At 49.7% G+C, this 12,522-nt stretch overlaps 1 protein-coding gene across 1 annotated transcript; it reads right to left on the reverse strand.

The window, feature by feature from the left end:
• Nucleotides 1-4,711: 4,711 nt before the first annotated feature.
• On the reverse strand, nt 4,712-12,302 carry LOC141069321 (large ribosomal subunit protein eL42). The gene is made up of 5 exons (XM_073558781.1): nt 12,151-12,302; nt 11,857-11,962; nt 9,454-9,521; nt 5,582-5,704; nt 4,712-4,780 (listed from the first exon to the last, which is right to left on the reverse strand). The coding sequence occupies exons 1-5, from the start codon at nt 12,199-12,201 to the stop codon at nt 4,760-4,762; spliced, it is 369 nt and encodes a 122-aa protein (XP_073414882.1). The 5' UTR covers nt 12,202-12,302; the 3' UTR covers nt 4,712-4,759.
• Nucleotides 12,303-12,522: the final 220 nt, after the last annotated feature.

The raw sequence follows: 12,522 nt of genomic DNA on the forward strand, positions 1-12,522 counted from the left end.
GGACACTGGACACTTTTGGATTGTGTGAGGCCCACTGAATATCAGAGCGCTATGTCACAGGCTCGATGGCACAGGTGTGAAAAAAGTGACTACAGGATAAGGGAGATTTTGAATTTCTGCAGACATTAGTGGACACTGAACACTTTTGGATTGTGTGAGGCCCACTGAATATCAGAGCGCTATGTCACAGGCTCGATGGCACAGGTGTGAAAAAAGTGACTACAGGATACGGGAGATTTTGAATTTCTGCAGACACTAGTGGACACTGGACACTTTTGGATTGTGAGGCCCACTGAATATCAGAGCGCTATGTCACAGGCTCGATGGCACAGGTGTGAAAAAAGTGACTACAGGATAAGGGAGATTTTGAATTTCTGCAGACACTAGTGGACACTGGACACTTTTGGATTGTGTGAGGCCCACTGACGCTGTATGGTGTGAGAAAATGCACGCTCAGTATCTCAGCAGGACAAAAAAAAAAAAATTGGGATTGCTTTTAAAAAAGCAGTTTGCAGAGCAGTGGATAAACAGCAATGCAGCTGTCAGGAAGCCTTAGAAGGCAGCCTAAGGCTAGTTTCACACTAGCGTTTATGAGCGCAGCGACGGCCTGCGCACGGCCGCCGCTAAGCCCCACCCCCTGCCGCGTCTCCGCCGGTAGCTCCGCCCACCGGCGCATGACGCTGCATGCGCCCTGCGTCCCCTATCTTTATCACAGGGGGCGCAGCCCGTGCGCAGTATGCGTTTGGCGGCGCATGCGCCTTTTTGATGGTGCGCCGACGCAACCAAACTGCAGCAGGTTGCGTTTGGCGCAGGTCGGCGCACCGTCAAAGGGACGCATGCGCCGCCAAACGCATACTGCGCACGGCCTGCTCCCCCTGTGATAAAGATAGGGAACGCAGGGCGCATGCAGCGTCATGCGCCGGTGGGCGGAGCTACCGGCGGTGGCGCGGCAGGGGGTGGGGCTTAGCGGCGGCCGTGCGCAGGCCGTCGCTGCGCTCAAACGCTAGTGTGAAACTAGCCTAACAACCAACACCGCTGATCCACCACAATATAGCCTCCCCTTGCACTGCACACACAGTGACTGGTGTGTTGTACAGGCAAAATCGCTAGCAGCAGAAGCAGTTTTTCTTTTTCTTCTTCCCTGCCTAACGCTCTCCCTACAGAATCAGCAACCTCTCCCTATGCTAAGATCGGCAGAAGATGGCGGTCGGCGTGCACGCCCTTTTATAACCCCTGTGACCCCCACCAAAGCAAGCCAATCACTTACATGTCCTTCTGAAAGATGGTGGTGACCCCTGTCTATGTCATCACGTTGCCCACAGTGTCCGTGGATCCTGATTGGCTGAAAGAGAGCGCAAAACAAACTTTTGAAACGCGACATCGACCTCGTGGCCGACCTCATCCTAGGGTCGGGTTTCGTTTCATGAAACCCGACTTTTGAAATTTTTCAACCCGTTTCGCTCAACTCTAGTGACGAGCAGTAATGATTTTACTGCCAATAAGAAGCAGTGTTTGCCACGCTGTCATGCACATGGTGGTGGATGAGACCACTTGCACCCAGTTTCGTTAGGTTTCTAGGTCACATGTCATCACAATGAGCTGAACTGGAAAGTAGGTTCTACTCCTTCAGGGAATCGAAGTATGTCCCAACACACCAGCAAACAGCCTTTGACCTTAGGGAACAAGAAGCTTAACAAACTGTCAGTATCTGGGGTTCTCCGGGAACTAGGTACGGAACAGATTCCTGCATTCCAGATCGCAGTGAGACAGGTCAGACTCAAAGATAGACCTGTGTAATTTAAGGAGAAACAGGCTAAAGCGCCTCTTCTAATGACAAACATCACAGCTCCACAGCATCCCTGGGCAATAAGTCAGGGGATCCTGTGTTATGATACCAACACACAAGTTCTACCAGTAGTCCCACAGCATCTGCAGGCAGAGCTGTCCAGACATCTTGGCCGAGATAAGCTACTATCCCCTACTGAGGGACAAACTATACTGGTCCGGTGTGTCCAAAACAGTAGAGGAAGGCAACAAACAATGCCTGGTATCTGTTCAGGTTAACCCAAGGACATCGGCCCTGAAGCCAGTGCTGCAGCGAGTTCCGCCAGCAGAGGGTCCATGGTCCTGACCATTACCAACAGGAAGTCATAACTGCTGTTGTGCCCTAGTGGTGGTGGATGTATTCTCGAAATGGGCAGACGCCAGTCCCACTGTCAATTATTCTGCTATAACTAATGCCCGGGTTCTGACAACCTGAGAAACACTGAATACAGTGCAGAAAATGGAACAATGCAAAGTTATACATGCAGTACAAAAATGCTCAGTATGTAGTATACAATGAAAACCACTCAGATGGATACCGCACTGAGACCCAGCTCTGCATCTCTCGTCATACGGGCATAGATAATGGTTTCTATCTAAGGTGGATACTGCTTTTACAGGGTGAGCGATTGCACCATCTACTCCACGATACAAATCCTTGAGAGACATGGAGTCCTAATAAATATTCTCTTCAGCTTCTCACCCAGCAGTCAGTACACTGATGAAGGTTCTGAGAACCAAAACATCTGTATTTTATACTACTTTTAGACTATAGCAAAAAAAAAAAGTCAGCTTACCCCAATATCTGTAGATAAGCTCCAATCCAATTCCTCGCACAGATCAGGCAGAGAAACCAGAAAGTGCAATTAAAAAAATCCAGCGTGGAATGAAGAGGAAAAAAAACGTATTAGGCTAGTTTCACATTTGCGCTTTATAGCGCTGCGACGGCCTGTGCACGGCCGCCGCTAAGCCCCGCCCCCTTCCTGCGCACATGGGCGCTTGCGATCTGCACACCCTATCATTAGCATAGGGTGCACAGATCGTGCGCGCCGAAATGCAACATGCTGCGTTCGGCGCACCTTCAAAAGTGCGCAGCGCACGATCTGCGCGCCCTATGCTAAAGATACGGTGCGCAGATCGCAAGCACCCCTGTGCGCTAGAAGGCGGCGATGACCGGAAGGGGCGGGCAGGGATCCGGCAGGGGGCGGGGCTTAGCAGCGGCCGTCGCAGCGCTATAAAGCGCAAATGTGAAACTAGCCTTACTAGTTACTAAAAGGGAAAAACATTTTCCAGACAAGCTTGTCCTACATGGAGCTGTCTGCATGCTTGTCTGGAAAATGTTTTCCCTTTTTGTAAACTAGTAATAAAGTACATTTTTTACCTTTTCATTCCACGATGGATTTTTTCTTTATTGCACTTATGTAGACTGTATCAAAACTTTCCTTGCATCTGTTCATGCCACAACTACTTTATGGTTGTATTAATATATTTTGAATTATGTTTTTTTGGAGTTGCATTACTATTGTATTTGTGTGTTTGAACATTTGTCTTATTTTGCATCTTAAAGGGAATCTGTCACCTTGTTTTGGCAGGCTATTTAAATGAGGTCTGTCCGGTCCAATGGGCGGTGTTTCAGATCTTTGCCGCCTCCCCATCCTTGGCCACCGTCCGCAGTTTTCTCATGAATAAGTGTCCGCCCTCTTTCGCACGTGCACTAAGCATTTTTGGCTTTCTTTACTGCGCATGCGCCGGTTAACTAAGACCCGGAAGTGTTTTGCTGTGTTCTGGGGCCTAATTAACTGGCGCATGCACAGTAAGGCTTTTCGGCTTTGCCCGCAGTTGGGCAACGCATACTGCGCGTGCCAAGAATGCATAGCGCACCCGCGAAAGATGGCGGACACCTACTCATGAAAAAAACTGCAGACAGCAGCCAAGGATCCAAAACACCGCTCATCGGAACGGACAGACCTCATTTAAATAGCCTGCCATAACCAGGTGACAGATTCCCTTTAACATTTTCAGGTTTTGGAAACTCTGAAGCAGTTAAAGGGGTTTCCCAGAAACAAAGTTGATTTTAATTAATAGATCTTGGAATAATGATAATTTCCACAATTGAAAGTAATAAAATGCTCCTGTGCAGATATGTGCCCCTGCTGTACTGTGTAATGGCAGTGTCTGACCGTACAGGAACATGGTCTGATCATACCACAGCTCCTGGGCAGTGGGGGAATCAAGACAGAATACAGACTGGACAGCACAGGAACATTATTCCTATAAATAAATGTACCCTGCTGTGTACTGTGTAATGGTCGTGTCTGACCGTACAGGGACATGGTCTGAACGTACCACAGCTCCTGGGCAGGGGAGGACACGAGTATAGACATTACAGCAGGGATCACAGCTGATTCTCTTGTGACAGATAACAGTTCAGTGTTTTCCTGAACCAGCTATGCCTGGGAAACCTTGGTGTTGCATTGTACATGTAGGACACAACATGCACATTCCCTGTCATGGCCAAAGTGCAGTCAACAAATTAACCAACATCTTTAGAAACTTTTAATCGTTATTGCAGCTCCTCTGAGAAGTAATTTTACATATTAGAAAAGGAGACTCTCCATCACCAGTACGTTTTGTGTTGTTGGGGGCAATGCAAAATACGGCCCCCTTCCTAGACAAATGTAAGAACATGCTGGGTGTAATTATTACTAGTGACCTTTTCTTGTATAACCGGAGATCCTGTAAGGTACATTAGGTTGAACCAGTCGGCAACTACCGCATTTTCCTTTCCCCCTCCAGTCCACGTAGTTGCACCACCATTACTACAGTTATGTAGGATTAAGTTCTCTACAGCGGGTCACAACCAAAGAAACTTTCACAACTGAAAAAATTTATTTTGACAAATTTTATTTTAGGCCAATGATTCTCGGGGTTCAGCTTAAAACTGGATAACTTGTCCCTGAAAAGTAAAAATATTTTAGTTAAATTATGTAAAACAAAGCAATTCTAAAAATACCATTTGTGAATCTAGTTTAAAGGAAACCTAACAACTTAGAAAACACCATTTACATGCAAATATAGGATAATAAGCAGGTTAGTAGCATTACACTGCTGCCAGCCGCGTTCCTAAAATGTGCAGCTACTGCGAGAGTATCTAGTTATTTCTTCCTGCTTCGGGGGTGCCCCCAGTCACAGGTGGTGCCCACTGAGCTGATACAGTCATGGCTCGCTATGGTCTAGACCCAACTACCCAAATCAATTCTCATACTTTGCACTGATACTGGCAATAGCCTAAAGCCTTAATCCCAACTTTATCCCCAACCCTAGTGGGAAAATGGAAATGCATTCTTTTATTTTAGTATTTTTCCCTAACTAATGGGGTGATAAAGGGGGGTTTGATTTACTTTATTTTGATAACTGTGAGAGGGGGAATTGAGGGACCCCATTTCTCTCTCTGATGTGCGATCACATCAGAGGAGAAATTAAATGGAAAAATTTGACTTTTTGCGTAACGGCGACCACAACACCAGGGTCAGTAAAACCTCCGGTAGCAGAGACCCCAGAGAAATTCCTACTCTGGGGGGGGGGGCGCTATACTCATTCCTCAGCGTCGTTATGGCGCTGTGGTTTAAGTACCCTTAACTGGCGCCGTTAAAAGGCATATCGGCGGTGGTTAAGGGGTTAATCTGCAGAAAGTATTGCTGGTAAAATGTTGCAGGCCTTTTAGTGTTCTGTCACTAAACATAGAAATCTAGTTTACCTTTCTCTTCTTGTCTCCACCAAGTTCGAAGTGTTTACATCTCTTAATGGCCAACATCCTCTTCGAGCGGCAGTTGGAATCCACACACTCCAGCCTCAGCACGATCTTTTTGGTGGTCTTGGCCTAGTCAGACAGAATGACAATTAAACCCTTTTGTGACTGGACTGATTTTCCTTTTTTTTCCCCTCCCTTTCTCTCAAGTGCCATAACCATGTGAGAGCTAAACGCCCATGAGGCTGTGACGTTCCCTACAAGAGAGACGCAGACAGCCACGAATCAGGATCTATGTCGTAAAGAAGTGCACTGTTGGCCCAGGAGCCACTACACCGCTCACAGGAATAAGCCAGAACTCTAGAAGATAAAGCCTAGTGTGCCACATCACAATCACTGCTCAGGAAACAGCCAGAGTGAGGGGATGCACCGGCGCCAATAGCGAGGGGGACAGGACTCTCAGGAGCAACATCAGACAAGGAAGATCTTGATTTTAAATAAAAAAAAAAACCACACTAAAAAGCCAAGTTATATCGTAAGAAAGATGGAGATGTTTTATGAAGATGGTTTGTCAACATGACATTTTACTATGTTCCGCTTTATCAGTGTCACGGCATCATTACACCTCCAGGGCTCTTACAAGGTCATTATATTCATAGATGGATATTTTGCTATAGCACAAAAACACTTCAGCAAATTATTGTTTATGAAAATTTGCAGCAATTCTTGAGATATTAACACTTGTTTACGACTGATCGCCCAGGAGACGGATGTGGTCCAAGATTAGAAGCTCAATAGAAAAGCACTTGTAAGCACTGAACATTCTGCCAACCAACCTCTGTGGTCATTCTCCAAGGCTACAAGCTGAAAACGAAGTGATTAACATCCCAAGAATGGCAGGAGAGGTTACCAGTAAAAAGTATCTGACCGTACTGGTCATGGCTGTAAGAATAACCATGAAATATCTGTCCTTCCAAAAGCTGCAAGATTCTACAACTCAATTATATAATATATTCTTAATCCACAGATTGGCTGAAAACCATAGAGTTCCTCACATAAGACTTAAGGCAGGGATTTCTGCAGCTGAAAATCTGTTATCTTCACCTGAATGGGTTGTATTACCAGCAAGCAAAGAGGTATCCTGACTATGTTGCCTCAGCGTTGGGGCCACAGCCGCAGTGTCGGGCCAAAGCCCCAGCACTTCCTAATGCACACGCTGACCTGCCTATTAACATTCTACTACAGGTTCCTAGCACTGTACAATCTTTTTTTTTTTTTTTTTAACTTGTATTCTATTCCTGGAGAACCTCGGAAGGTGATTTAGGACAATGCCACAAATCTGTGCAACAAGTAAATCCACCCTAAAGGTATGTGCGCACAATGGGTCCGGTTGTGGTGGAGTGGAGTTTTGGTGCATTATGAGGCTATGCTGATTTGAGACCTTAGCAGGAGCAAGATTAGTGGAGATGTGCAAACAGAGCAGGGATGTCTAAGAGACATGAGCCTGTGTCTGCATCAAAACCACTTGGAAGCAGGTACTATTTAATCAATGAAATCTTAAAGAAAAAAAAAATGATTCAGGTAAAACATGGCTGACACATTTATGGATTAGTGTAAGCCAATGTGGGCACATACCCAACACTAACACAAGGCCATCAACTTTCAATAGGAAATTCAGTTACTAGGCTTAGATAAGCTCACAAACGACAGATCTGGCGCGGATCTGTCGGTGGAAATTGTTCATCTTTCATCAGAGTCAGTCCTTTGCAAAAATGCTAATTATCCTGCACTCAACTATATGGTGTAGACTTGGCTTAAAAGGATTGTTTGGTTTTGGGGACAAAAAAAAAAAAAAAAAAGCCTCCTGACTGTAGTTTAACCCCTTAACTTCTCCCCTGCTTTGATGAGGGCTCCGGCGCTGAGCCCGTATCAAAGCCGGGACATGTCAGCTGTTTTGAACAGCTGACATGTGCCCGCAATAGGCGCAGGTGGAATCGCGATCCACCTGCACCTATTAACCCGTTAAACGCCGCTGTCAACAGCGTTTAACCGGCGCTTCCGGCCGCCGGGCCGGAAATGAAGTCATCGCTGACCCCCGTCACATGATCGGGGGTCAGTGATGCGTTGGCATAACAACCAGAGGTCTCTTGGAGACCCATGATTGTTGATGCCGCTTTGCTATGAGTGCCACCCGGTGGTCGGCGCTCATAGCTATGCAGTAATTCTGCTACATATGGGTGATCTGCTCATCGCCTATATGTAGCAGAGCCAATCAAGTATGGCATGCTTCTAGCCTCCCATGGAGGCTATTGAAGCATGACACAAAAAAAAAATTAAAAAAAAAATAAAAAATGTATTTTAAAAAATATGAAAAAAAAAAATATATAAAAGTTCAAATCACCCCCCTTTCGCCCCTGGTAGCGCCGCATTCAGGATCGCCCGATCAATAAAAAAAAAAAAAAAGAAAAAAGGATTAACCCAATCGCTAAATGGCGCAGCGAGAAAAAAAAAAATCAAAACCCCAGAATTACGTTTTTCTTTTATCTCTGTGACAATGCATTAAAATGCAAAAACGGGCGATCAAAAGAACGTGCCTGCATAAAAGTGGCATTAAAAATGTCAGCTCAGCACGCAAAAAATAAGCCCTCACCCGACCCCAGATCACGAAAAACGGAGACGCTACGGGTCTCGGAAAATGGTGGGGTTTTTTTTTTTCGCAAACTTTGGAATTTTTTTTTCCATCACTTCGATAAAAAAAGAACCTAGACATATTTGGTGTCTATGAACTCATAATGACCTCGCAAATCATAATGGTGGGTCAGTTTTAGCATTTAGTGAACCTAGCAAAAAAGCCGAGCAAAAAAACAAGTGTGGGATTGCACTTTTTTTTGCAATTTCACCGCACTTGGAATTTTTTTTTTCCTGTTTTGTAGTACACGACATGGTAAAATCAATGGTGTTCAAAAGTACAACTCGTCGCGCAAAAAAATAAGTCCTCACATGGCCATATTGACGGAAAAATAAAAAAAAAAAGTTATGGCTCTGGGAAGAAAGGGAGCGAAAAACAAAAACGAAAATAACCCCGGTCCTTAAGAGGTTACGATGACTTCACTTGCCCTGCATGGCTGCAGAGGTCACATCATCTAGATAGCACTGCAGCCAATCATCGATGCACACAATCAGAAGTCAGTAGCAGCAGGGAAAGACTCAAAGCCAGAGCCAATGATGGAGAGTATGGTATAGTTTTGTGGAGATTGTATATGCAAGAGTCAGGGATCAACAAACAAATTAATACAATTTTTATTAGTAAACAAATCACTAGTTCATGACCATCACTTGAAAAATAAACCGACTAGATTAGTAACAGACCATATTATCTCTTGCCTTTATGCTTCATCCCACTTTGCTAGATTCTCTTGCACATGTTCATTACCTGTACATCCCGGACAGGGTTTCTGGTTGCTATAGGCCTTCTCCTGCTCTGCCCAGATCTCATAGTACTGGTATAGTGAGCACTGAGGATATGGCAAGTTGAGTATACTTAATTATTTTTCAAGTGATTGCCATGAACTATTGGCATGATTATTAGGATAGTATGTATTGCACTTCTTAATATGAATCTATTGTTAAAGGCCATAATAATAATGGATTCTAAGTGTTTTTGTTTGTTTACTAATAAAAATGGTATTAATTTGTTTGGTGATCCCTGGCTCTTGCATACACTCATCTTGTGGATCATGGTCTAACGGGTATACATTAGGTGATCCCAGTAGCATTGGATGGTGCCCACTAGTATATAGTGGGAGCAGTCGGTGCAGCCAGTGAAAAGCAGCTTTACACTTTTCTCAGCCAATAGTGCGCTAAACATATACAAAATTCACCTTTTTCCGGAAGATGGGCTTGGTCTGTCCTCCATAACCACTCTGCTTGCGGTCATATCGCCTCTTTCCTACAGATTAGAGAATCATCTTTATTCCACAAAGACAAAACATTGGTGTCATCTGTGAGTAACAAAGCACAATCCCCCGAGCAGCAAAGTGTCTCCGGCCAACACTGAAACACAAGCTTATTAGCTGCCATAGAAATATGAAAGCAGAACTATTCTCAGAGGGTTATTATTGGGGGGTACGTGCATTCAGGAGAGAAGAAAAAGCTGGCAGTGTCATGGTCTGATGACGAGCTGCTGAGCAGTCAGGATCCATGCGCCTCCACGAAGCTGCCGGCCATGATAGGACAATCGGAGGAGTCCGCAGTGATGAGCACCGATAAACACAAAGCCTTACAGGGTCTGCACTACAGGGACACCCCTTCTGAAACGCTATACTCACCAATGTAAAATAACAGACCATCGTTTCAGTGATGGCAGCGGTCGGTCTCCGGAGTTCTGCCTGATGCCATGTTAGCTCTGCAATCAGCAGCTGAGCACTCACATCTTCCCTGGACATCCAAAGCTCATCTGAAGGAAGAGCGCTCAAACTGCATAGCAGCGGCTGATTGGCTGCAGGGCTCACATGGCATAATGTCACAAGCCTCAGGTGAACTGGCGCCACCATGGCTGGAGGATGCGAGTACAGCATACACAGTCTGTAGAGAGCCCTCCACCCATGCAGAGCAGCCTCTCCAGGGCGCACGCACACAGCTGCCTTCCCTCTCCCCCCCGGACGCACACAGCTGCCTTCCCTCTCCCCCCCGGACGCACACAGCTGCCTTCCCTCTCCCCCCCGGACGCACACAGCTGCCTTCCCTCTCCCCCCCGGACGCACACAGCTGCCTTCCCTCTCCCCCCCGGACGCACACAGCTGCCTTCCCTCTCCCCCCCGGACGCACACAGCTGCCTTCCCTCTCCCCCCCGGACGCACACAGCTGCCTTCCCTCTCCCCCCCGGACGCACACAGCTGCCTTCCCTCTCCCCCCCGGACGCACACAGCTGCCTTCCCTCTCCCCCCCGGACGCACACAGCTGCCTTCCCTCTCCCCCCCGGACGCACACAGCTGCCTTCCCTCTCCCCCCCGGACGCACACAGCTGCCTTCCCTCTCCCCCCCGGACGCACACAGCTGCCTTCCCTCTCCCCCCCGGACGCACACAGCTGCCTTCCCTCTCCCCCCCGGACGCACACAGCTGCCTTCCCTCTCCCCCCCGGACGCACACAGCTGCCTTCCCTCTCCCCCCCGGACGCACACAGCTGCCTTCCCTCTCCCCCCCGGACGCACACAGCTGCCTTCCCTCTCCCCCCCGGACGCACACAGCTGCCTTCCCTCTCCCCCCCGGACGCACACAGCTGCCTTCCCTCTCCCCCCCGGACGCACACAGCTGCCTTCCCTCTCCCCCCCGGACGCACACAGCTGCCTTCCCTCTCCCCCCCGGACGCACACAGCTGCCTTCCCTCTCCCCCCCGGACGCACACAGCTGCCTTCCCTCTCCCCCCCGGACGCACACAGCTGCCTTCCCTCTCCCCCCCGGACGCACACAGCTGCCTTCCCTCTCCCCCCCGGACGCACACAGCTGCCTTCCCTCTCCCCCCCGGACGCACACAGCTGCCTTCCCTCTCCCCCCCGGACGCACACAGCTGCCTTCCCTCTCCCCCCCGGACGCACACAGCTGCCTTCCCTCTCCCCCCCGGACGCACACAGCTGCCTTCCCTCTCCCCCCCGGACGCACACAGCTGCCTTCCCTCTCCCCCCCGGACGCACACAGCTGCCTTCCCTCTCCCCCCCGGACGCACACAGCTGCCTTCCCTCTCCCCCTGGACGCACACAGCTGCCTTCCCTCTCCCCCCCGGACGCACACAGCTGCCTTCCCTCTCCCCCCCGGACGCACACAGCTGCCTTCCCTCTCCCCCCGGACGCACACAGCTGCCTTCCCTCTCCCCCCGGACGCACACAGCTGCCTTCCCTCTCCCCCCCGGACGCACACAGCTGCCTTCCCTCTCCCCCCCGGACGCACACAGCTGCCTTCCCTCTCCCCCCGGACGCACACAGCTGCCTTCCCTCTCCCCCCGGACGCACACAGCTGCCTTCCCTCTCCCCCCGGACGCACACAGCTGCCTTCCCTCTCCCCCCGGACGCACACAGCTGCCTTCCCTCTCCCCCCCGGACGCACACAGCTGCCTTCCCTCTCCCCCCCGGACGCACACAGCTGCCTTCCCTCTCCCCCCGGACGCACACAGCTGCCTTCCCTCTCCCCCCGGACGCACACAGCTGCCTTCCCTCTCCCCCCGGACGCACACAGCTGCCTTCCCTCTCCCCCCGGACGCACGCAGCGGCCTCCCCTCAGCCACCCTCACCTTGCGCGTACAGCGAGTCCTTCCCCTTCTTGTACTGCGTCACTTTGTGCGGCTGGTGGCGCCCGCACTTCTTGCAGTAGGTCCTCCGGGTCTTCGGGACGTTCACCTGCCGATAAGAAGCGGGGGTCAGTGGACACAGTACACACTCTCAGATAATGGCGCTAGGCGGCTGGAAATAACCGCGTCACTAATGCACGGTGTGCAGCGGCTCTGACTAGACACGGTACACGGGGGGAGCGGGGCCACACACGGAGGATGGCGGCAGATTGCAGCCGCGGCGAACACACCACTCACCATCTTGGCTGACGCCGTAAGAGAGAGAGCCGGAAGCGGAAGTTGTGTCATAAGCGCCGAGCGCTCACCAAAGAGACAGCAGCTGGATAGAGGGGACAGCGGGAGCGGCAGCACGTCACGGAGGACTTCCTGATTCTGGAGGACCCGAGCGCAGCGGATGGCCGAAGGCGGCAGTATACACACAGCGAGCGGCGCAGCAGAGAGGGGGGTGACCTGACTCCTGTACTGTCCGTGCGCGCTGCCCGCTCTCCCCGGAGATGGGTTTCTGGGGTGTGTGCACATGTAAGACTAAGTGCACATGTAAGGCTAAGTGCACACGTAGCAGAAAATTTCTGCTCAAAAACCTGACTCCCTTCCCAGAAACCGCGTCTT

The sequence above is a fragment of the Dendrobates tinctorius genome, unplaced genomic scaffold (genome assembly GCF_039654945.1).
Source record: "Dendrobates tinctorius isolate UK_male_01 unplaced genomic scaffold, ASM3965494v1 ptg000258l, whole genome shotgun sequence".
NCBI lineage: Eukaryota > Metazoa > Chordata > Amphibia > Anura > Dendrobatidae > Dendrobates > Dendrobates tinctorius.

Excerpts from the sequence above, each read along its gene's own strand:
- LOC141069321 (XM_073558781.1), bottom strand. The coding sequence starts at position 12,201 with ATGACACAACTTCCGCTTCCGGCTCTCTCTCTTACGGCGTCAGCCAAG. Across the intron at positions 9,522-11,856 it reads GGACTCGCTGTACGCGCAAG|GAAAGAGGCGATATGACCGC; the intron begins GTGAGGGTGGCT and ends TCTAATCTGTAG. Across the intron at positions 5,705-9,453 it reads AGCCCATCTTCCGGAAAAAG|GCCAAGACCACCAAAAAGAT; the intron begins GTGAATTTTGTA and ends CTGTCTGACTAG.